Here is a 26,567-nt window from a genome sequence, read left to right as displayed (position 1 = left end):
ATCTAGGTTTTACATGTATTATCATGCAACACATATTTCCATATTGTTCATTTTTGTAAATGAGTAATCTTATGGAATCAAAACTCCAAAACATAAGCCCAATTAAACAATTGAAAAATCATATGCTTTCATCTACATTCTGACATTTCTTTCTCTGAAGGTGGAGTACATTCTTTCTCATAGTCCCTCAGAATTGTCCTACATCATTGCATTGCCAAAAATATCCAAGTCTTTCACAGTTGATTATTCCACAATATTGTTGTTACTGTATACACTGTTTTCTTGGTTCTGCTTATTTCACTCTCTATTAGTCCATTAAAGTCTTTCCATCTCTTTCTGAAATCACCCTGTTCATTATTCCTTACAGTATAACAGTATTCCATCACCATCCTCTACTACAATTTGTGCGGCCATTTCCCAATTGATGGACATCCCTTTAATTTCTAATTCTTTGCCATAACAAAAAGAGAAGCTATAAATATTTTGTACAAGTAAGTCCTTCCCCCCCATAATTCCAAATTGCTCCCCTGAATGGTTTGATCAGTTCACAGCTCCCCCAGCAATGCATTAGTTGGACAGACATGCTTAAGGGAAAAATATCTAAGCAGTCTGTTACCATATAAAAATGCCCCAAGTCACTAATAATTAGAAAAATATAAATTAAAGGAACATCTTTTCAGGTTGGCAATTTGGTAGGGAAAAAAAAGGAATATTACAAATTTTAGAAGAGCTATGAGAAAAGAGAGAGATCAATGCATTGTTGAACTTGTGAACTAGTCCACAAATTCAGGAAAGCAAATTGAAATTATGCCCTCAAAGTTACTAAACTTTGTACACATTTTTATGTACTGAAATCACTAATAGGTCAATGTAGTAAAGAGATAAAATAACTTTATGTAAAAAATATTTATAACAACTCTATTTTTCATGGTAAAGAATTGGAAACTAAGGGTGTACTTCAATTTCGAATGTTAAAGCAAACTATAGTACATGAATAAAATGGCATCTATTATGTAACAACATATGAAAATTATACAAAACAGTTATTCTATAATAAATGGTGAAAAGAGTTTTGGAGAAACCTTGGGAGACATATGAAATGATGCAGAATGAAGTGAGCAGAACCAGGGGAATAATTTGTGAAATAACACTGTAAAAACAACTTTGAAAGGCTAAAAGTTGATCAATGCAATGACTAACCAAGATACCAGATGACTAAGATGATGAAACCTGCCAGTCAATTCTTGCCTGAATGATGTGAAGAATTGTAGATATAGAGTTAGAGATATATAGAGAGAAATGCAAAGGCAGAGATAGAGCAAGACAAATAATTCTGAAATGGCCAGAGTGGGAATTAGGTGAATTTGACCAAACATATTTATTCTAAGTGTTTGTTCTCTTTTTATCTTAGTGGGGGTGGATGGGAGAAAAACAAATTTTTGCTTATTGAAATGAATCATGTTAAATAAAACAAAAATAAGTAAGACAGAATTCCTTTCTTCATGAAACTTGTAATTAGTAGGATACTAAGAAATATGTGAATATACTGTTCTTCAACATATTAAGAGCACATAATTTAATTTAAGTATCCACTGCCACATAGTATAACCCCTTTAAACTAGGTACATAGTCTTTTGAGAATTTTTATAAGCAAAAAAGTCACTCTACATCCCACCCTGGGGTGGATCTCTCTGAACATAACTAGTCCTCAAATGACAGATGGATAGTCCACTGCCAAGCCTGTATCCCTTGGGGCCAGGGTTTGGCATTCTATTGGCATGACCTATGATAACCCAAAACTAACACCATACCATAGTGGATATAGTTTCTTTCCTCTGTGAGTATATCCCACTTTGTTGTGTGTGTGTGTGTGTATACATACATACATATATATATATATATGTATATATATATATATATACATATATACACACAGAGATGGGGGTATGTGTATATATCAGCTTATATTATATTATATGTGTATGGTGTTTACATGTTATCTCCTCCACTAAAATATGAGTTCCTGAGAAAAGGAATAATACATTTGCCTTTTTCCTCAGGATTTAACACTGTTTCTGGCATATATTAAGTGCTTAATAAACGCTTGTTGATGTTGTTTTTGTTGTTGTTATTGATGACGATGATATAGCTAAGTTTAGAAATAATAGAATATCATTTATCATACTTAATCCTCTAAATTTCATGTACTTTGTGAGGCTGAAGGACGGAGAGGACCTTACTATCTTGGAGGAAACTGGGAAAGCATCAAAGGAGAAGGTGGCATTTGATTTGGGCTTAATGAATTTGTGAGAATTCAAAAGGTGAAAATGGGAAAGGTGAAGATTTTAAGCCTAGGGAACATTGTAAATAAAAGTATAGAGGTGAGAGACAGAGAAAGCATTCAGGGAATAAAACATTGTACAATTTGGCTGGAATATAAAACATAAGGTGGGAAGTTGAAAAAGATGAGGCTGAGGTCAGATGATCTCAAATTGTGGAGGGCTCTGAAAACAAGAGTTTGAACTAGTCTTAGCAGGCAATTGGGACACACCAACAATATTTAAGCAGAGGAATTGCATCACTTTATCCAAGCAACAGAACCTCAATTTCTGTATAAGGTTAAGTTCTAGATATGGTCTACAAAGAGATCTAGACCAAAACCTTCTATCTTGATATGAGTTCTAAGGCAGAAGAGCAGCAAGGGCTAGACAACCAAAGTTAAATGATTTGCTCAAGATTGCATAATTAGGAAGTGTCTGAGACCAGATTTAAACCCAAGTACTCCCAACTTTAAGCATGGCTCACAATCCATTGTGGTATCTAGCTTGTCCCTTGGTTTAGTCAAGAAAGTGGTGTAACCAGAAAATCAGTCATGAATAATTTAATCCATGCTTGGAGTGTGGAATTTTAGAATTAAAAAAAAATGTAACAGTGTAATTTAAAGTAAGAATTTAATCCTAGGCAAAAATGTGTGTATGTAACCAGATTAAGAATGTAGCCCAGGTGTAAGAATTGGAAATAATATTTCTACCCAGATATATATTTTATAAAGTTTATTGGAATGGTAGACAATCATTCCTATAAGTAACCTGATGTAGGGCATGTAGACACACTCAAACCTGGCACAGCTGTGTTATCTCAGGAATGTTTGATGGACAGGCTACTCAGGAGGGGGAGGGGATAAAATTTCCTTGGAAACACAGGATGATACCTGAGTTATAATTTAAAGTGTGTATATTGTTAGAATAAATTCAAGTGTATTATCAAAAGTGTGTCAATTCATTAGACAATGTCCTCTGAGCAAACTAGCTCATACAGGAAGTAGAAGGTCACCCAGAATTCTCAGAGCTCCAAAAGAGACCTCAGAGCTCTGAAAGAAACTCTCAGGCTCCAGAAGAGGTTCCAGAGCTCTAGATGAGCTCCAGAGGAGACTTTGGAGCTCCAGAAAGAAGTTGCGGAGCTCTAGAATAAACCTTGGAGCTTCAGAAAAAGTCTCTGAAACTTGTAGATCTTTTGCATGGAGAGTGGGGGTGTTGGGAACAGACAGAAAACTGTAATAGCTTATGTGTTTTCAAGACAGGATCTTAGGTTTTGAACTGGAAGGAAACCTACAGACCTCTGGCCATGTGATTTCTCTGTCACAATAAAGTCAGATCTTTACCCAGAAGGGTCTTTCCCAGCATCTTATTTTTTATGCTAGTACTCATTGTTTACCTACCACTCATACTTCTTAAATATATCCTGCAGTGGTGTACAAAAGTGGGTACGGTGTTATTTATTATGAAAGGCAAAAATACTGTCCATTGCTTTTTTTTTCTTCCAGCATATTTGCTTTAAAACTTGCATGCAAATGAAGTCATCATAGGCAAATTTATGAAGAATGTCTTTTGGGTCCCCAAACTATTCTTTCTATATCCTTTTACCCCTATACTGACACCCCATTCCTTGAGAGATAAAAATAAGCCAGTATTGGGTGACATTATGTTCAAGCAAGAGACAACACACAGAGACACATAAATACACACTCAATAAATTCAAGAAAGAGATAATGATCTTGGACAGAGTAGGACCTCTGAGTAGATACAACTCTGGTGACAAAGGCAAAGCTCTCTGAGACATAAAAAGGAAATTTTAAAGTATTCCATCTGAGAAGTACTGGGTGACCTGAATGGATGGAAGAGAGGACAAAGAAGGCCCTGGCTATTAGAGAGCTAGCTAGATTCCGAACCCTCATCTTTTCATGAATTTGTTTCAGTTTTCCTGATTAGATCTCCACTTGAATGTAGTATCAGGGGAAATTGCTGTTTATAGCTATCATAGAACTAACAAAGAGAGCAGAAAATAACTAAAAGCTTAGTTTTGCTGAATAAAATTAACACTAATTATAGTCATTTATGAGAAATACTTAATCATTTGTAGTTGATACAGAATAAGAACTATGCCTATCATTAACACAGAGACGGATGAGCTTACTGGCTGGGAGTCTGACCTTGAAATCAGAAAGTATGAATTCAAGTCCCACCTCTGCCACATATTAGCTATGTGATCATTAAGCTCTTAGTAGCCTAGGCATGTGTACTACTTATGGGTACATATGCATGCATGCATATAAAAACGTGCAAATGCATTGTTTATGAGCAAGTCCATATATGATTGCTATATGAGTTTTATTTCTATTCTTCTCATGTGTTCACAGTCTTCACTGGTTCACATGTCTATCATAGAACAAGCACTATACTAAATATTATGAAGCAGTGTACAAAAAAGGTATAAAATCCAATGCCTAGCCATGGGGGAGTTCTGATCTGCTAACAAAGATTTAACATATTCACATGGAAAGATGCCTAATAATATAATTCAGATTAGTTCAATTGAACATTTATTAAATACATAGGACTTAATAGAGTACTTGGTACCAGGCATTTTACTAAAAATGAGGACAAAGAAAGCAAGTCATGAAAGTATTTTCAGCTTTCAAGGAGGTGGGTTTTTTTTTTCTTTGAGTTATAAAGATGAAAATCCTTTCTTCTTAGAAACTAGATTTTAATTTTTGCTGGATGACTATATGCAGGCGATAAACTATAAATGATATAGTTCTTTTCAGGTTGTAAAAAATACTAGCTTTTTCTTCCATGTTTATAGGCATTTCACTATACTTAAATCAAGATTTGGTTTGGTAAGTGATTAAAGGTAATTCTATTACAGCAGCATGGATTATTTTTTCCTTAAGAAAAAAATAGAGGAAAAAGTCCATCAAAGAGAAAACAGTCTATAATTCTGCAACAAGTCAAATGGAGCTATTTTGCTTATGTAAAATAACACTCTAGCTCCCTGCAGGATGGCCATTCTATCTTGTGACAGTGACAAAACACTAGTGGTAAGAAGGCCATCTTCAAAGTCTCAAAGCAAGTTCTAGCATCCACCCAAAATGCAAAGAGTCCAGGAGAGGGAGGGAGGGAGCTGACCGATAACCCAGATCACTGGGTGCTCAGTCAGTGCAGTGTGACATGGGGAGGCAGCTCCAGGAGCAAGGTTGCATGCCCAGAAGGAGGAGGCTGTACCCTGAGCAGCAAAATACCCCACATGGCCCTCGAGTGTGCAAACTAGTTACTGTTAGACCCAGGAGCCTGCACATGCCTTGCCTGAGGGTTTTTGTCTTTTTTTTAATTAAAGACTAATTTGGACTGAAACTGATTGGGAAGCATCTACTAGAGTAAGTCATGAGGGAAAAGGCATTTCTGGGGTTACATGTAAACTTGTGACAGCCTGGAAGAAGGAACAGAAGAGGGAGTGGTGAAGAAAGGATGCCTCTGCTGGCCAGGAAGGTTCACTCGTCTAGGTGAAGGCTACCCCAGCTTCGTTATACACTTTGAAGATTTTCTCGATTGCATTGACATAGGCAGCAGTTCTTAAGTCCAGCCCCAGGTTATACTTCATAGCAGTGCGCATAATTTGCCGGGCAGAACGCTCCATAGTATATGCTAACCCGGAGTGTACGATGTCCTTCTCAGATGCTCCTGATATCCTGTCTTGGAATTCTGCTGTAGGTACAACTGGGATAGCACCACCATGCTTGCCAAACATTCTTTCTAAACTTTCTTGAACAGACATGAGCAAGTGGTAGTTAGAATCCCTTTCATATTTGAATGTCAGTCGGCCAAAGCTAACATGGTTGAGATTTTTCAGCCACTCAAAGTAAGACACTGTCACACCTCCAGCATTCAAATAGAGATCAGGCAAAACCAGGATATTCTTCTCCAGGAAAATCTTGTCAGCCTCTGGGGTTGTGGGTCCGTTGGCACCTTCTGCAATAATCTTTGCTTTGATTCTGGAAGCATTGAACTTCGTCAACTGTTTCTCACCAGCAGCAGGGATAAGTATGTCACAATCAGCTTCCAAAATATTTCCTTCATAGGGCTTTGCCTTGGGGAAGCCAACAATTGTTCCATGTTGCAATTTATAATTCACTAGATCCTTCGGGTCAATGCCATCTGAATTCCAGATGCTTCCATTGATTTCACCAACACCAACACATTTAGCACCAAAACGATGTAAATATCTCATTGAGTGAAAGCCAACATTACCAAATCCCTGAACAACAAAGGTTTTATCTCCAAATCCTGTAGTCATTCCCAAAAGGTCTGTGTAAGAAGCCTCATTGATGAAGTTTTCAATTCCATGGAAGATACCTCGACCAGTGGCAGAGATACGCCCATGGATACCACCTTGACTGATGGGTTTCCCCGTGACACAGGCATATGCATTAATGTCGTAGTGCCCTATGGTACTGGCGTAGGTATCTGCAATCCAAGACATCTCTCTTTCACCTGTGCTCATGTCAGGAGCAGGGACATCAATACCAGGTCCAATAAAGCCCTTTTTTGCTAGCTCTATGGTGAACCTTCTTGTAATCTTTTCCAACTCATTGTCTGTATAATGCCTGGGATTGATTTTAACACCAGCTTTGGCTCCTCCAAATGGCACATCAACCACAGCACATTTGTAAGTCATCAGAGATGCCAGAGCCTTTATTTCATCCACGCAAACATCTGTACTGTAACGGATACCTCCCTTGCAGGGGGTGCGGTGCTGGCTGTGCTGTGCCCGGTAGCCTTCTATTACCTCCCAGGAGCCGTCATCCCTCTTGATGGGGAAGGTGACGCTCAACACATGGTTGCAGGGTTTGATGATGCGCAGGATTCCTCGAACCCGGTTGCGCTTCTGATCTTCACTCTCCTGAGTCTTCAAGTCCTCCACCAACTTGTCCTCCATGATGCTGGCACCGCGGTCGAAGAAGCCCTCCACCATCTTGAAGAAGTTGGGATTGTCGTCCTGGGATCTGGCCTCCTTGCTAAAGTGGCGCCAAGAGGTGGGTGGTGAGACTGCAGGCTGACCCCAGTCCCGCAAGATCGGAGTGGAAGCAGCAGGGTACACCGGGGCAGCAGTGACCAAGGCTGAGGCCCAGGCGTTGGTGGCCGAGGCCGGGAACAACTGCAGCACTTCCCTGAGGCATCGGAACATGACGATGGCAACGACAAGGAGGGTGGGGGATGGCGATGGGGCTCAGCGCGAGGGAGCACCTGCTGGTGTGGAGGCTATCTTCCTCTCTTGCTTTCTCCTCCCTCTTCTGGCTTCCCGAGCCTACCGGGGAGCAAAGGAAGGGCTTTACCGAAGGAGATAAGTTTCTACTGTAGGTAATGGCATATGAAAGCAGATTTGAGGAAGGAAAGAACAAGGGAAGAAGACTTAATGGGGAATAGGCATCTAAATTGAGCCTGGTGAATAATGACAAGAAACAGAGGTGAGAAAGGGCTGAACTCTAGAGATGGGGACTGCCTGTGCAAATGTACAAAAGTGGAAGATAGAATCAAGAATTCAAGCAAAAATAACCAAGTCAATTTACATATGGCAATATATGAATGCCAATGAAAAGATCAAAATCCTAGGCTATATCCCTTAATAAAATAGATAATAATGATACAAAATTAGAGGAGAAGCAAATCATATGCCTTTCACAGCTATAAGTATGAAATATATGTTGTTTAGTAGGGTCAGTCATGTTTGACTCTTTAGCCTATTTAAGCTTTTCTTGGCAAAGATACTACAGTGGCTTTCCATTTCCTTCTCCAGATCATCTTATAGATGAGGAAACTGAGGCAAACAGGGTTAAGATACTTGCCCAGAATTAAACAGTTAATAAATATCTGAGACCAGATTCAAACTCAGGTCTTCCTGACTCCAGGCCTGGTGCCCTATTCCCTGCTTTACCTAGCTGCCTGAGTAGGAAATATATTATTACCCAAACAAGGGATATAGATAATTGCAAAAGATAAAGCATATAATTTTGATTATCTGGGATTGAAAGTTCTGCACTAAGAAAATTAATGCAAATAGGATAAGAAAGGAAGTGACTGAATGGGGAAAATTTTAGTATCATATTCCACAGAAAATATTTTGATATCCAAGATATATAGATGGCACACATATGCAGATATAAATATATACAGACATACACATACATATATTTATTACAAAAAGTCATTCCCTAATAGATAAGTGGCAAAAGAATATCTACGAACAGTTCTCAAAAGGAGAATTGCAAACTATTAACAACCATGTGAAAAAAGATGTCACTGATATTGAAAGAAATTTTAAAAATCAAAACAATCCCAAGGTTTCACTTTGTACCCATAAAATTGACAAAGAGGAAGAGATGGGATAGTCAGTGTTGGTGGAAATATGTTGAAGACACGCACACTAGTGTATTGTTGGTAGAACTATGAATCAGCATAATCATTTGGGATTATGCAAATGAATTGCCTAAAATATCCATACCCTTTGATGTAGAGAGTTCACTAGTATATGTTCCCATCCATATCTAACAAAATACTTATTTTGTTAAAATAAATAAATAAATTTGTTAAAATAAAAGGAGCATTTTTGTGGTAGTTAAGAACTAGAAAAAGTGAATGTCTATCAACAAGGAAAATGGTGAAACAAATGATGGCACATGAATATACTATACTGTGAGAAACAATAAATATGATTCATTCAGAGAAGCATAGAAAAACTTATAGGAATTGATGCATAATGAAGTAAACAAAGCCAAGAAAGCAATATGCCCAATCATGTAAATAGATAAAAAACAAACAAACTACAAAACCATTGAAAGTGAATTTTGTAGAATTACAAAGAAGCCTGATTTAGAGAAGACACATATTCCCACCTTTACCTCCTTTGCAAAGGTGGGAGATTCTTGGGTATAAAACATTGCATATGCTTTCAGACTTTATATCCATTGGAGTATCCTTTATACAGTGATCCCCTACCTATCTTGGGTGTTCTGTTCCAGAGACTCCCATGATAGATGAAAATCTGTGAAGTAGCGGCATTATATTTTTTTTCTAGACAGTATTTTTATTTGAAGTTTTGTTTGTAGCTGCTTTGGAATCTTTTCCTTTTCCTGAATTTGTGTCTTGGATATCTCTCTATTGTCTTTTTTTTAAACATTATATTTATTTTATTTTTAATATCTATTTTAAGACTTTCTAAACCCTTCCCACTCTCCTATAAACCTTTTCTACACTCTTATTAATTTTTTCCACACTCTTATAAACACTTCATATGTTCTTAAACACTTCCTACACTCTTATACCTACTTCATTTTAACAACATATAAAATTCTATATGGGTACTCACCAGTGAAGTACTATACCAGAACTTGAATGGTGAAGATCATAAATTATGTAGCTGTGAAATAGTACTGATGGTGATAAAGATGACAATGGAAAGGTAAATGTACTGCACAGCCAAGAAGAACATTATAGCTCTTCTGAAGGCACCACTTCATCAGGCACTTCATCAGGTGGTAACTTCTGTTTCCTCTAAAGATGCAGGCATAACTAGTCTTCCTCCAAGTGATGAACATAGTTTGTTTCTTGGGGCCCTTGGTTTGTTTTTTTGTTGTTGTTTTTGTTTTTGTTTTTGTTTTTTACTTATAAATAAACCCTGGCTTGATAATAAAGCCTGCAGCATTCCCCCATGTAATCAATTACTTGATCTTTTTGGACCTTAAAACCAGGGACTTTGGCTTCATACTTTATAATAAAAGCATGAGACAGCATCTTTTTTCCAAAATAAGCCTGTTTCATCCATGTTACACCATTCAGGCATATCATCCCCTTCCTTAATGATGGATTTGAACATGTTGTTCACATGCTTCTCAGCCTCGGCTTTATCCCCAGAGGCAGCTTCTCCATGCAGAGAAACGTTCTTGAGTCCAAAGCATTTCTGAAATTTATCAAATCAGCCCTTGCTGGCACTGAATGGGGTTGGTCTGGTGGGAAAAACCCTCAACAATCCTGCTTCTGTGTGGTCATCCTCCTCAGTGTTGTGAACGTCCATGCTTTTTGCAAAACTATCCTGAAGTTTCTTGGCCTTCATCTGGATGGTGTTGGTTTCCAGGGAGATATTCTCCTTCCTGCAGTCATTTATCCACAGGGCTAGTGCAGGCTCCATCCTCATGATGGCTTTATTGCAGGAAGTGACCGCCCTCTTTGCAGTCTTGTTAAAAGTCATTGTTGCCATAGACATCATATTCTTCTCGTCTTTCTTTTATCCCATAATGGCAGCCTACAGCCGTGTAGCTTTTGCCTTCCCTTAACATGTTAAGAAGTTCCATCTTTTCTTTAATGGTAAGCATCTTCTTCTGGCGGTTGGGTTCACTGTCAGAAGCCTTCAAAGGAGCAGAACGTTTGGGTGGCACAGGGCATAGGACAAAGGGAAATAAATTCAAACTTTTACGAAAACTTACTTCTTGGCTTTGGTCCAATACCTAAAGACAAGACCCTATCTCAGGATTGTTATTGTAGTTTTTCTAATCCGGGATTATTTCACCAAACATATTTGTAAGTAAAATCATTTCTTCTTAATGGTTCTAGTACACAGAATAATCCTATTAATTTTGTGGAGATGAGGAGCTAACTGAATTTTTTCAAAAGAGAAATGAAAAGTACTTGTAGACACCCCAGGAATCAAATGAATACAAGATTATTTAAATAGGCCAATTCAAGGCTGAATTTAAAAGGATGATAAAAAAGGGTACTATGGCACACAATTATTACCAGAATAAAAATTTAACATTGAAAATGTTGAGATTTTAGAATTTCCTTAAAGGCATCATTTTAATACAGGTTATAATAAGGATGGATTTATGAAAATGGATCTTTATGAAGGAAAATATATGTAGTACCAATAAAGAAAGAGATTACACTTTTGTAAAGAATATATTAGCTATTTCACAAAAAAAAATTTCTTAAAAGTCACTTATATGTAATATTGATGATGGAAATCCAAATCATTGCTGATGTTTACATTAACTCTCCAACTTCATATTAGACCAGTATATGGACAGGTGTCAGATATATACTCAAGAAGTTGGTCATTGCTACTTAACACCAAAATCCTTCAATGTTTAAAATAATCCAGTTCATTTTTTTACACATTAATAAATCAGTTAGTTAATGTCAAGATAATCCAGATAGTTAGTGAAATCTAATTTTATAATGCAGCTAAAAAGAGAAGGAACATGAATTAAAATTCTGTTTGCATCTATTTCAAGTTATACATCTGAGAGTCCCAGCCAGGCACAACCTGATGGCAAGAAGCCCTCAGTCAGGGCTTAATAAGTATTCATCATCTATTCAATCTGAAGGATTCTATTCATTGCAGAATTCTCCTGTGCCAGGACTCTGAGTCAGTGTACTAAGCTAACCCCAGACAGAGAAGATACCTGAGGAGGAAACACAGACCTTTTCTACTTTCCTGAATATGTCCACAAGGGTTGGCACACCAGTAGAGCACATTCTTCAAAGAAAAAAAAAAGGCAGACCACTGGGAACTGTAATCATCACTTCCTTACTTCAATAAGGTTCCTATCTATCTCTTTTCTATTCATATTCAATTGACCTGTGCTCACAGACTTATGATTATTACATCACTTTTTCTATATTAATATCCTACTTGATTACAGCTTCCAGTATAAACAAAAATAATCCACCAAACTCCTTTTTATCAGCAAAGCATTCCACCCTCTTTTCCCTTAGAGTACATAATAATTAATGGTTAAAATGAACTTTTACATTCCTTATCTTATTTAAACCACATACCTGAGAGGTAGGAAATAATTGTATTATCATTCCATTTTATACATAAGGAAATTGAGTTTAAAAGCTATTTATTCAATTGCCTGACTAGTAACACAAGAATCAAATGCAATTCTTATGAGTCTCAAATATTTTTAAATTGGCAGAAACTAGGTCTTAAATGTAGACTTTTTAAAGGGTAAATATAATATGCTTTTTTGAAGCCTTTACCTTCTGTCTTAGATTTTATACAAAGTATTCCTTCCAAAACAGAAGAGAGGTAAGAGCTAGGCAATTTGGGGTTAAATGACTTGCCCAGAATCACACAACTAGGAAGTGTCTGAGACTGGATTTGAACCTAGGACTTCCCATCTCCAAGCCTCGTCCTCTATTCACTGAGTCACTCAGCTGCTGCTATAATTTACTCTTATAAATTAGCTAAAACTACATGTTGAGTATTTTCCAAAAACATTCTCATAGACATTCTGTGATTTTATCCTACAATGATTCCATGAGTTCCTTAAGATGAGTATTATCACTCCTTTTTGCCTCCTAGTCACTCGAACTTTGGACCTCAGTGTCGTCATTGACTCCTCACTCTCACTCCACCCAGTGATTCCAATCTTGCCATTTTCCCCTTCATAGCATCCCTTGTATAATCTCCTTCTCTCCCTCCATAGAGCCATACATACCCTAGTTCAACCCTCATCCCTCCAGCTTGAAATGCTGGGATAGATTTTTAACTGGTGTCTCTGTTACACTCCTCTTCTCATCCTCTGCTCGGGTGCCAAGACAATTTCCCCAAAGTATAGGTCTGATTGTGTGATGTCCCACCCCCTGTTCAAGGTATTTACCTGATCACCTCCAGAAACAAATCTACATGCTTCTCTTTGAGGATCTAAAGCTCTTCCTACCTTACTTAAAACCTTCCTACCTAAAGCGTTCTTACTTTTCCAGCATTCTTACACATTATTTTCTTTCATAACAATCCAGCTATACTGGACTACTTCAAGTTCCTCAAATATGTCAGTCGATCACCATCACTGAGCCTTTGTTTTGACCATCACCTCACCTCCACTTCTTGTCTGGCTTCCTTCAATCCTACTCTCTGCAGGAGGGTTTTTCTGATTTTCCCAGCTGCTAATCCCTTACCCTTTCATATTTCCTTAATATAAACTCTATCTATCATGTATATGCCTAGATACTTACATCAGAATTATCTCCTTCATTAGACTGTAAGTTCCATGAGAAAAGGAACTAGGTTTGAGGAATGGCTTTTTTTCCCCTTTCTTTGTATCCTCAATTGTTAGGACAGTGCCTGGCACATAATAAGCATTTTAGGGAAATGATAGAACCAGGAAAATATCCCTTAACTTTTCATAATTTCTTAATATAAACTCTATCATATATATGCCTAGATACTTATATCTGAAATATCTCCTCCATTAGAATGTAAGCTCCACGAGAACAGGGACTAGGTTTGAGGAATGGCTTTCCCCCCCCCCTTTCTTTGTATCCTCAGTTGTTAGGACAGTGCCTGGCATATAATAAGCATTTTTTAAAAAATGATAGAGCCAAGGAAATATGAAAAGTTAAGAGATTAGCAGGTAGGGGAATCAGAAAAACCCTCACGCAGAGAGTAGGATTGAAGGAAGCCAGGCAAGAAGCAGAGGTAAGGTGATGATCAAAACACTTGTTTCCCAAAGTCAACAAATCTAGAACTTAAATATGGTATACCTATTTAGCTCTTCATTTTTCAGATGATAAAAGTGAAATAGAGACAGTCAAATTGAATTGCCCAAAGTCCTGGAATAGGTTGGAGCCAACAAGGAGACCTTGATAATCTGATCCCAAATCCAGTGTTCTTGCCACCATAACATGTCTTTCCATTTGACAACCCAAGATGAACTAAGAATGAGAATCTAAATCTCTTATCTCCCAGGTCATTGTTATCACATGAATATCAGTCTTGACAGAAACATAAATAGGCGCCTAGTTTACAAATGTGTTTATTTGTTTTGTTAGTCTTTAACATGGTATGGAATAATTTGGTTGCTTCTATTTCTCCTATCTTCGTAGATGCAACTTCATTAGGCATGATTTTTTACAGAAGGTGGTGCCTGAGCTGAGCCAAAAAGAAACAGGAATTTCAGCCAGTGTAGGTGAGGAATAAGGGAATTCAAGGTATGGAATACAGCTAGGCTAAAGACACAAAGAGAAGAGATGGAGTTCTTGTGTGCAGAACAGCAAATAAGCCAGTGTGGCAGTCCTATACAAGATGTGGTGGGTGCAGAGGGAGAGCAGGAGTGGGCAAGGGAAAGGTAATATATAAGAAGACTGGAAAGGCAAAAGAGGGCTGGCTGAAAGAGATTTAAATGCCAGACGAGTTTATATTTTTTGCTTGGAGCCAAGAGAGAACTATTGGAATTTATGCCAGGGGGAATGACCTGGGCAGACCTGTGTTTTAAAGAAAATCACATTGTTAGCTGTGTAGAGGGTGGGTTGGAGGGAGGAGAGACTTGAGGAAGCAAGAAAAAATAAGAAACTATAGTAATAATACTGGTAAGATGTGATTAGGGCCCCCACCATATCTATTTATTAAGCAATGCATGACAACTGCCAAAAAAATGGATACTAAGACCTTTCCTCAGCTTAGGACTGGACCCTAAACCTCGTTGGGAGACCGAATTTTATACATTCATACATTAAAAACAATCAAATAAGGCTGAATAATTAAAAGGAAGCAATACAACTGTAGATAATTTTATTTTTGATTGGAGAAAAGATTAGGAACTTTCCAATTTGGGAGGAGGAGAGTAAACTGGTAAGATTCTCTGAAATCAGAAAAAGAGGTGTCCTATTCCCCAAATTGTGTATAAGCAATCAAAGGAATATGGAAACAATAAGTGACTTATCAGTACTGGACCAGTTTTAAGATAAGATATATGGATTACTTGAGATGTATAATTGTGAGAAAACTGCTTGCATCAGTCTTTGGATTGAATTAAGTTTCTGGTTGGCATAACCTTGGTTAAGGGTCTCTAAACATCACCCAGAAGTGGTCCAATATCTCAACCATGCAGGGCAAATTCAAACAATGCAATGACATTTTTTCCCACAACAGAAGTTGAATTAGACCCATAATTGAATAGAAAGAGCTAGTTCCAGAATTCCATCCTAAGATGGTGTCAATGTGGTTCACTCAATTGCCACAATTAATCATTTGCTATCCGAATGTCCTCCATTCCTTTATGGATATATTAATGGAGAGGAGCTATATGTAAGAGATGTGGAAATAGAAGTGGCAAGATTTAGCAACTGATTATAATATATTCCTATTATATATTTATTTACATACATATTCATATTTATATACATATATCTATTTACATATACATTCCTAAAATCCTCTAAATTTGATCAGTGAGAGAATTTGTCTTGCTTAATTATGCATATTTTCCCCCAATGAAGTGGGGAGTGGGAGGAAGAAAAAATAGATTGCTATTAAATTTTTTAAAAAGAAATTTTCATCTTAAAAACAAGATTATGACTAGAAAGATGATAATGACCTCTCTAATTTCCCTTCCAAGATGACAACCCTTCAAAACCCTAATGACAGTTATATTGTTACTCTTCCCCACCAGGAATCTCTTCTCCTGGTTAAATATCTTATGTTCCTTTTTAATATGACATGATTTCAAGGGCCTTCATCATCTTCATTCTTTCCTAAACACACTTTCAAGATGATCAAAGCCCTACCCAAAATGTGAGTGATTTTTTACAATATAAGAAATAAAATCCAAATAACAAAAGCTGTCCAAAAATTAAATGTTATTTTATAAGGTAATGACTTATCTTAATGAATTATCCATCATAGTAACTCTCCTAGCCAAGGTGAAGCAACTAAGAACTTGTTGGTGATGCTGTAGAGAGCATTTCTTAAGTGTTACACATGTTCAGAGGAAGGAGAGATGCACACCCAAACATAGGCAAACAAGAGCAGGGGTGTTCTTGGGACTTTATTTGAGTGGGATTGTGCCCAGCATGCACTTCACTATTGCAGACAGCTACTAAAGTGGGCCAAATGGGGTGTTTCCTTTTCATGTCTGTGATGTGTATCACTGGAGCTGGGCTGTATGCTACCCAAATCCCTGACCTCTTCTTTCCCAACAAATGTGATATATAGTTTCGGTCACATCAGATCTTCCATGTTCTGGCCATTTTTATGTCCTCTCCAAACTTCAGGAATTTGGTTATGGCCTTGAAGGCAACTGGACTCCACTCTCTGTGCCCAGCCACTATCGGGATTGAGGAGGAGTTTCCCAAGTGCTTTTTAAAAACCCTTTCTTTGCTGAAGGGAAAGGAAGACTTGAGTTGTCTGTTTCTGGAAGAAATCGCTTAGTAAATTCCATACCAAATGGGCCTCAGCCCACTCTTATACTGTAGGGCAGGGGTCCCCAAACTTTTTACACAGTGGGCCAGTTCACCGTCCCTCAGACCATTGGAGGGACGGACTATTAAAAAAAAAAACTATGAACAAATCCCCAGGCAGCAGTATACACAGTGCGGAGTTCTCTTCCCCCAGATCGCCGCTCACCATGCTGACGTCTTCCATTGTGTAGCCACATAATCCTTTGCAAGGCACCTTGTTCTCATTCAGTTACTCTCAGAACAAGTTGCCACACAAAGGATTATGTCACCGGAAATGGTACTGTACATGAGTGATGCTGCACTTTGCAGCAACACCACATATGGTGCTCCTCTCACTGACCACCAATGAAAGAGGTGCCCCTTCCAGAAGTATAGTGGGGGCTAGATAAATGGCCTCAGGGGGCCGCAGGTGGCCCAAAGGCTGTAGTTTGGGGACCCCTGCCATAGGGGCTACCAACTCACAATTTCCATAGGTAGGGCTGGAGGAGATGGCCTGTCTAGTCATTCCTCAGTATGGCAACCACAATCCCCTCCCAAGGACAGTATTTTGAAACTGATCTTGAAGTTTCCTTTCATCCTCCTTTCTCTAGTCATTTTGGAAATAACTAAAGAACTGGGGTTTGGGGAGGGGACAGCTGGAAAGCTCAGTAGATTGAGAGCCAGGCCTAAAGAAAGGAGGTCCTGGATTCAAATCTGCCCTCAGACACTTCCCAGCTGTGTGACCCTGGGCAAATCACTTAACCCCCATTGCCTAGCCCTTACCACTCTTCTGCCTTAGAATCAATACACAATATTGACTCTAAGATGGAAGGTAAGGGTTTTTTTAAATAGATAAATAAAAAATATAGAACTGGGTCTTTAGAAATTCTGGATGTAAAAGAAATTGATCCCTTATTCCTACTTTGCAACTTGGTTTAGAACTGTCCATTCTTTTCATAGCACACTTTTGAAAACAACCATGACTTGGTCCCAACTTTCCAGGACCTGGGTCTACATATATAGAAAACTGTAGGAACAAAGCCATCTATTTTTACCCAGCCTGGGTGATCATGGAAATGTGTCCAAGTTTCATCTAACTTATTTTAATTTTTTAGTGTAATTTGTATAATTTTAATTTAATTTAATATAAATTTAAATGAAATAAAATACTTAATATTTAATATTAACCTCTAAATCAGGTCCAAACTATCACTGCTGTGCATCTCAATGCAAAGATTATAAAAAGACCTATGGTATATTAGAAGAAGTTCAGGACCATTAAAATATTGTCTAGGATTATCTAATAAAGGGGTAATCCCATTCTTTTTCTTACCTTCTGCTACTTACCCCATCCCTGACTTAGATCTGGCCCTTCCTTACTTCTTTTTCCCAATTCCTTCCTTCCTCTACATGCTTAAGGATCATCCATCAGAGCAGACAAGATATAATTTGCTCAGTAAGAAGAATTATCTATTAATTGAACTTGAAGTTCTTAAAACCAATTTGACTTACCACTTGATTTCTCTTTGGAAGAGAATATATTTATTCAGTAAGTTAATAAGCATTTATTAATAAGCACCTATTATGTGCCAGGTACTTATATTTCAACCAAAGTAACAATATGTATTTGAGGCAGTACAGTATAATGGAAAGAACTCAAGCTTTGGAGGCAGAGGACCTGAGTTCAAACGCTGTCTCTGGCACTTAGCCCCTATGTGAACTTAGGTGAGTTACTTTTCTAGGTCTCAGTTTTCTAATGTGTAGACATTTGACTAAATAACTTATGAATTCACCTCAAGATTTAAATCTTTGAATCCTATGGAAATATTGCACATATTGTAAATTGGAAATCAGAAGATTTGGGCTCAAATCCAAGTTTTGTCACTTATTTGTGGCCTTGGACAAGTCCTTTACCTTTCTGGGTCTCCATTTCCTCATCTATTAAATGCGAGGATTGGACTAGAAGACCTCTTAGGTTCCCTCTCAGCTCTAAGCTATGATTCTATGATCCTGTGAAACACTATGACATCACCCTCCTAATCTCTTTCTCATTTTGGAGAGGAGTCTGGGGTGGAGAGGGTGGGGGAGATAATGGCTTTTAATAGATGCAAAGCTAGAAGACACTTGGCAGATGCCTGTGGGTTCCTGGGAGCCAGGCACTTATTAGTCAGCCCAAATTAGAATGAGGTCCTTGTTCCTTTTTATAAGTGTGCTGTTGATGCTCAACAAATAATAAGTAATAATAATAAGGTTCTCTTGTGAAAACAGAATGTATGTTTATTCTAGACTATGCATAAACTGGGTTGGGGGAGTAGGGTGAGAGAGAGGGATGTAGAGTTCTCCCTAGAAGCAGCTGAGAACCAAAAACTTACCAGTATATTATCTATCCCTGGAAATGGGTTTGGGGGAGTAGGGGGGAGGGAGAGGATGTAGTTTGAGGAAAATATAGCAGAAAACATGCTTCTTCTCATAAGAATTCTGTATGAGCACGTGAAATTGAGTCTTACATGTCCTCAGATCTAGTTTCCTTTCTGTTGAGTCCTTCAGTTGGACTTAGAATGTGGTCTATTATTTTGTCATTGTTGTTCACTTATTTAAAACCTTTCACAGTGTGTCAGGGTCATTTGGATATAAATGAGCAAGACTCCAAAATCTTGTTAAAAGGAAGAAAAATTCTGCCCATAAACATAAATAATATATATTTTTCAGAAATCTACAAAAATTTAAAACAAAAGTCTTCTAAGCTTATTTTGCTTTCCTTTATTTAAGACTTCTAGTATGGAACTACTGATTATAAACCTTGAGAATGTGCCTGGGATAGTATTTAAACCATTATATCTAAAGTAAAGAAGATATAGGTTGAGATCTTGCCGAGACACTTAATATCTATGAGCAGTTATTTAACCTGTCTGTGCCTCAGTTTCTCCACCTATAAAGAGGGAAGTCATTCAATAGCATCTAAGGTCTAGCTCTAAATCTGTGAACCTATTATCTTTGTGTTGTTGAAGTTAAATTCTTCATTCCAAGAAAGGTCTAGTTTCAGCTAAAGTGTTCCTTACTGACACAGGGAAATCTGACCTAGAATCAGTGCTATCGGACAGATACATTTTCCATTACCAGTAATGGTGGTTTCCACAGTGGCACAGGCATGAAGAGTGTAGTACAAAAGCTCCTTGAGGGTAGGGACTGTTTATATATATATATATATATATTTTTTTAATTTCCCAGACTCAAACACATTTTGGTAAGTATTTAATAAACGAAATTGTTGGATCAAATTGTTGAATGGCAGAGTTTATTATTAACAGGAGGTTCAAAATTTTACTTTTTAAAATAATTTTATTTTAACCTTTGGGAATTTTAGGAGCCTACCTAGTACAATAGAGGCATGATAGGTGATAGTGGATAGAGTACCAAGCCCCAAGTCAGGAAGACTCATTTTCCTGAGCTCAAATGTGACGTCAGATACTTACAAGCTATGTGACCCTGGGCAAGCCTCTCAACCTGGTTTGCTTCAGTTTCATCATCTGTAAAATGAGCTGGAGAAGGAAACGCCAAACCACTCCATTATGTTTGTGAAGAAAATTGTAAATGAGGTCATGAAGAGGCAGATACAACTAAAAAACTCTTCAATAACAACAGTAACAATAGCATGATGGGTAGAGAACTGGCCTGAGCTTCAAGAAGACGTGTCCCTGACACCTACTAGCTGAAGTGATCCTGAGCAAGACAACTGATCTCTCATTGCTCCTGAGATGAGTTGCAGATGAGTAGCTCATCTGTATCAGTGAAGATAATCTATACACTGAGTTCACTGATTAATTCCTAAGTCTAGTCCTCTCCCCCCAAAAAAGCAACCAAGAAAATATTAATGCCTATGTAACCATAAACCCAATTTTCCATCTCTTCAAAATTGTTATGAAAATAGTCTACATACATATGGTAGGAATCCATGACAGTGGTATGAGAGGGAAACTGGCAGGCTTTACTGATGGTAATCTATTACAGACCTCCACAGAGGACAGTTTCATTTAAAGTCACCAAATGCCAAAATGTCACTAATGCCCTGATGTTATACCACAACAAATGGGCTCCAATGGAAATTTTGATGAGTGCAGGAGAAAACCTTAAAGGGTACAGAATGGCAACTGGTGTGCCTTTTTTAAGTTGGAATAGATTAAATATATTATCTGCATGAAATATTGGTTTAATTATATTGCTAACATTTGGCCTATTTGAAAGGATAATTTTTCATTCTTGACAGAGAAAAAGTCAGCAATTTCTTATTTGGAATGTTGACAGTCTTTTCTGAATTTTTTAATTGAGTAATGCATTATTAAAATCAACACTATGAAACACGGAAAAACTAAAATTTGAACAAATTAAAAAGTGGCAAGGAATAAGTTATGTCCCCTCTGAGATTCTTCAGATCTGTCTCTATAGAAAGAGTCAAAGTATAGTAAAAAGAAGTTTGAATTAGGAGTTAGCCCTAGCTTCTTTTCCTAGATCTGACATTGACAGATTATAGAATCATAGGGTTAAAAGCCAGAAGGATCCTTAAAAATCATTTAGTCCAACCTTTTCATTTTACAGATGAAGGAAAACTAGTACCCAAAGTCACTTAGTAACATGATTTGAACCCAGATCTTCTGACTCAGTTGTGATAGAGGCTGGCACTGAAGAAAAAGTTTAGTGCTAGCCTCTGTCACAGAGTCCAGAGTTCTTTTCTCATTTCTCCTCTCTGTTTCCATTTCCTTATTTATAAAATGAGAATAATAACTACTTAATCTATCTGATGAGAGTATTATGAGGATAAAAAGAGGCAAAGGTCAAGTTAAGACAACAAGCATTTATTAACTACCTACTATGTGCAAGGCACTGTACTAAGCATTAGGGAGGGGTACAAAGAAAAGGAAAAAAGAAAGAAGTCCCTGCTCTCAAGGAGCTCACTATAATGGAGAAGTAAATTGAGAAATACAAAGCACTAGAAAATGCAAAGTGATATTTTTGTTTTTCTTATATAAATGCAATGCATATATTCTTTAAAAGTTAACTGTCTCTCATTGGCTCCCATTTTGTTATTAAATTCATTATTTTAGAAAAAAAAACTTTAGTTGTCAATTCTGTGAATGCCTCTAGAAAAAAATTTTCAAAAGAAATTTTTAATGAATGTTAAATTGTTTTTATGTGTAATTGGTGAAAATAGAATATTTTATTAAAATGATGCATTAAAAAAGCAATTTTCAAAACAGAAAGGAAGGAAGGAAGGAAGGAAGGAAGGAAGGAAGGAAGGAAGGAAGGAAGGAAGGAAGGAAGGAAGGAAGGAAGGAAGGAAGGAAGGAAGGAAGGAAGGGAGGGAGGGAGGGAGGGAGGGAGGAAGGAAGGAAGGAAGGAAGGAAGGAAGGAAGGAAGGAAGGAAGGAAGGAAGGAAGGAAGGAAGGAAGGAATGAGTGGCAGAGTGAAGAGTATCCAAAATATAAGGTAAAATAATCCTCCCTCATTTCAAATGCATTGATATAGCAAGCCTACTGAGCTGGGTAATAGAAATAGGGGAAGAACTAGCTTCTTGATGAAATAACCTGTGTAACATTCTAAAAAAAAGTAGGCAGGAGAAATCTTGTTTCTTATATGCTGACCCCATATGGGGAATTTTACTCTTAAGTCTGTAATTTCAAATAATATTAATTAAGTGATTAGCTTTCTAATGTAGAAATTCTTTGTTTTTGTTTGTCATGAATTTATTGAGATTATATACTTATCTAGGTGTCAAATACTTGGACACCATTTATTAAAAAAAAAATTTCTAAGTTGTTTGACCTTTGTTTTTTTGAAAAAGATCATTGGCATCATGGGATAATGTTTTGACTTGTACCAGAATTGGATTTGGGCAAGGCAGTATTGTACAAAGTCATTAGCTTCACTTCCAGAGTCATCAAAATCCACAGGACAAAAGTCAAGATGAATGGTGATGGCCCAGGATGCAGTGGATGACTTTTGATGTCTGAACAAGCTCTAAGTGCTCCACAGAATCTCCTTCAGTATCCTTCATGACTGTTGGAAGAAATTTCTTGTCCATCCATTCTGGAGGAGGAAGTCTTCGTTCTTGAGCTAGACATCCCCTTAAGTCACTGATGGGTTTAAGACCTGTTAGGTACTCACAACCTGATCTAGCATGCCTTCTGAGATAATTTTACTAGGGCAGTGATAGGCAACCTTTTGAGTTTAGTGTGTCAAAATTTGTCAAACAAACAAGCACAACTCAGGTGGTATGTCACTATGAGAAAAAAACCCATAATTTTGCAATATTTATAGTTTAAATAACAAAAATGTATAATTACTATATTACTACATTTAATAAACCAAAAACTAATTATTTAACTTACCTCTTTGTTCATCTGTCAGTCAGTTTCTTTTGTTGGTCTTAATATTATTTAACTTGTGTGGAGTACCCTGAACTAAGATAAGTGAGGAGGAGGGGGAATTCTTTAACTAACCTATTAGTGACTGTTTTGATGCTGAATTTCATTGACTAAATCTTCAAGTGAAAGTTGATATTTTGTACACTTCAAGCCCAAGCAAATGCTACTAACTTCATCTGTCAATCTGTTGGTTTTTTGTTGTTGTTGTTGGTTATAATATTATTTAACACTGAGAATAAGGTCTTACAAAAGTACATAGAGGAAAAAATTGTGAGTAAAGCCATTGCTATATTTTTCAGGGTGCTAAAAGTGTCTGGTAATCAGTTCCAGGCACTCCTCCATTGCATATGGATTGGACCCCAAACCAGTCTTCCACTCATCCCACTCCTCCCTGCTCCTCGCCAGCTGGCTAGCCCAGGGACTCCAGAAAAGCAGCTGCCAGCTCCCCGCCAGCCTGCCTTCCGTGTGCTCCTCCTCTCAGCTTCCGTGGGAGCCCCATGTACCCCAGCCACCTGGCTCACACCACCTCAGCTCACACACATCCCCCCTGCTCCCTCAACCAGCTCATAGAGCAGCCCTCCCCCCCTGAGCCAGACCTGGGCATAGCCATGGCCATAGCTGCAGATGCTTGATTCCCTGGGTGACTCCCAGGCCCCGAGGTGTGCTGAACCCTCATGCGGCCTCCTGTCATCTAAAATGGCTATATATGCCAGTGCTGACACATGTGTCATAGGTTCGCCATCATGGTACTAGGGTATAGTCACTGAATTCAGGTCTTCCTAACTCCAAGTCCAGAGTTCTCCCTACTCTATCCACTGTTATTTCAGTTGGTGTGTTTCCCATTACAGAAAGTACCATAGTGGTTAGTAATCAGGGAAGTGTGTCTTGATGAGGAGATGATTTTAGGCTAATAACTGAAATTTGTTATTCCTTTTCTGGGTCACAGAAAGCAGTAAAACTGGCAGATATATCATAACCTCGCACAAATTTACCAGTTTTGTTCTTAGGACTTCATTTGGGGATCTAGGGCATGAATTACCAGAGGGCATAAAATGGAGAGAAAAATCAAACCAACAGATCCAGCAAAATAGAAGTAGTTGGTCCAGGGAACTAATTACCTGTATCTAAACTTTGTAGGGAAGTACAAATCTTGGGCTCAAAGTTTCTAGGCTTAAAATGTACTATAAGAAAGGAGCTTATTCCCTAGAGGCTGAGGAGCCTGAGGCAGTCTTTAGTGAGTAAGCACTGTGATCTTTGATCCTCTACCACAGAGCAGACAAAGAAGACTTATGTGGCATTTGAGAGGAGGATTTCTGAGTCCAGAGGTGTCCCAGGAAATACTGCAAATGAGATTCCCAACTATAAGCCCGAAAAGATTTGTAGCATTTGGCCATGAGCAAGAAAAAAAAAATCTTGTCTGGAAAAGGGAATTTGGGGTCCCAAAAAAAAAAAGTAAACCTTTCATGGGTATATTGAAAAGATTTTATGTGAGAGAAAGTCAGTGGAATCCAGGAATATTAGAAACTTTGCTTTTTCTAAGGCATTAGGTACAAGAACATAATACCAGGGGATACTTGAATAATTGTTACCACAAGGACTGAACCTGAATATTATAACTCATGGAAGAGTCTGCTGTTGCAGAAGAATAAATCTGGTTTTAAAAATAATAAATAAGATAGAAATGTCTATCCTGAATATAAAATTAGAGACCTATACTCCCCAGAAAAATGACAACACCTGCAGAGAGCACAAGGACAGCAATATCTTACCACTGAGAAAATGGGGAGAAGGTGGGGTGGCCTAGGGTGACAATCCCATAGCCAATAATGAAGCAACCAAGTGAACACCGGGATGAAGGAGGCAAGACAGAAATGGAGATTCAGACTATGGGAAGCCATGACAAGAGCAAAGACCTAGTCCTGTCTGTCCCAGGCAGATGATTCTCCTAACATACGAGTTACAGTAGTGTAAGTTCTTTGAAGGCAAGAACTATATCTTATGTCATTGTTCAGTCCTTCAGTCACAACCAACTCTTCATGACCCCATCCATGGACCCCAGAATTCCAGCCCCTTCTATCCTGCATTACCTCTTATAGTCCTTCCAAGCTCATGTTTGTGACTTCCCGGTCACTCTCCCCATCTCATCCTCCGCCATCCCCTTCTCCTTTTGCCTTCTACCATTCAATGAATTTCTTCAGAAGATGTTTTATACTCATGAGCAGTCCTATCATTAGGCCTAAAAGCAGATGCTATCGCAGGATGACTAAAATAAGTCACCTTAACTTCATCTCAACTTGGCGTATTTTATGGACAATGTTCAGAAATTTGTGGGTCAAACTGTAGCTTTATACCTATTGTCCTAGAAATCACCTCACTTAAGTATTTTGAAAAATGATCCTCCATAATTAAATCATTTTTAAGTAATTAACCTTATAGTTATTGGTATAAATGAGATAGAACACCCTCCTTAAAATAAAATGCCACAATTTGATACTTCCACTTGATCCTTAACAATGCTATTAATAATTATTTCATTATTTTGCATTTACCAACTAAAAATAATAAATCAAACATTAATCCAAATCACACCCTCAACAGAACAAACAAAAACTATAAAAACTACTTTACCTTGAGAAATAAAATGAATGAAAATTTATTTGTCCCATTCATCACACCAACAATTAAAGGTATTACAACCTTACCAATTATTATTGTATTTCCCTATATTATTTTATCATCTCCCAAATGATGATTACCAAATCGAATCCAAATTTTACAAAACTGATTAATTCACTTAGTTACTAACCAAATAATGACAAGTCCCATCTTCTCAATATGTGGCCAAAGAATTTAAATTTTAGCTTCGGTATTTGTCCTTCCAATGAATCGTATGAATTAATATCTTCTAATATTGACTGATTTGATCTTGCTGGCCTAAGAACTCTTAAAAGTCTTCTCCAGCACCGCAGTTTGAGAGTGTCCATGCGTGGTGCTCAGCTTTCCTAATGGATCATTACTATTGGACAAAACAATGCTTTGTTGACAAGGTGATGTCTCTGCTTTTTTAGAAACTGTCCAGATTTGTCATAGCTTTCCTTGTAAGAAATGAGCATCTGTAAATTTTATGGCTGTAATCATGATATGTCAAGATCTTGGAGCCTGAGAAATAAAATCTGACAATGCTTTCATTTCTTGGCCATGATCTTGGTTTTTTTCAATGTTAAACTGCCCATCAGCTTTTACACTCTCTTCTTTTACCCTTGTCAAGGTGTTTCTTAATTTTTCTTCATTTTCTGCCATCTGAGCAGTATAGTTCACATATCTGAGATTGTTGATATTTCTCCCAGCAATTTTTATTTCATCAGTGATCCAGGGGGAGACTATGTCTTATACTACTCTCCTAGTCTCCATGATGGACATATAACAGGTTCTCAGTATGATCTAGATATAACTCATAAAATATCTAAACATATACCTAACATATAATTATATACACATACACATGTGCACATATTCATGTGTATATGGATGTATATTATGAAATATAATATATACACATATACAGATGTGTACACATTTCTATTTACGTATGTAT

At 37.6% G+C, this 26,567-nt stretch overlaps 2 protein-coding genes across 2 annotated transcripts in view; one reads left to right on the top strand and one right to left on the bottom strand.

Moving 5' to 3' along the window:
• SLC35F3 (solute carrier family 35 member F3) overlaps window positions 1-26,567 on the top strand; it is a 531,513-nt gene that overhangs the window by 215,784 nt on the left and 289,162 nt on the right. The window lies entirely within an intron of this gene.
• On the bottom strand, window positions 4,857-7,561 carry LOC103101311 (glutamate dehydrogenase, mitochondrial). The gene has a single exon (XM_016430248.2). It carries the CDS (start codon window positions 7,519-7,521, stop codon window positions 5,836-5,838), a length of 1,686 nt encoding a protein of 561 aa, XP_016285734.1. The 5' UTR covers window positions 7,522-7,561; the 3' UTR covers window positions 4,857-5,835.

Source organism: Monodelphis domestica, chromosome 2 (genome assembly GCF_027887165.1).
Source record: "Monodelphis domestica isolate mMonDom1 chromosome 2, mMonDom1.pri, whole genome shotgun sequence".
Taxonomy (NCBI): Eukaryota; Metazoa; Chordata; class Mammalia; order Didelphimorphia; family Didelphidae; genus Monodelphis; species Monodelphis domestica.
The sequence above is the reverse complement of the archived record's forward strand: the minus strand, read 5'-3'. Positions and strand labels throughout refer to the sequence as shown.

What these genes read in the sequence shown, in the direction of transcription:
- LOC103101311 (XM_016430248.2), bottom strand. Translation starts at nt 7,521, where the DNA reads ATGTTCCGATGCCTCAGGGAAGTGCTGCAGTTGTTCCCGGCCTCGGCC.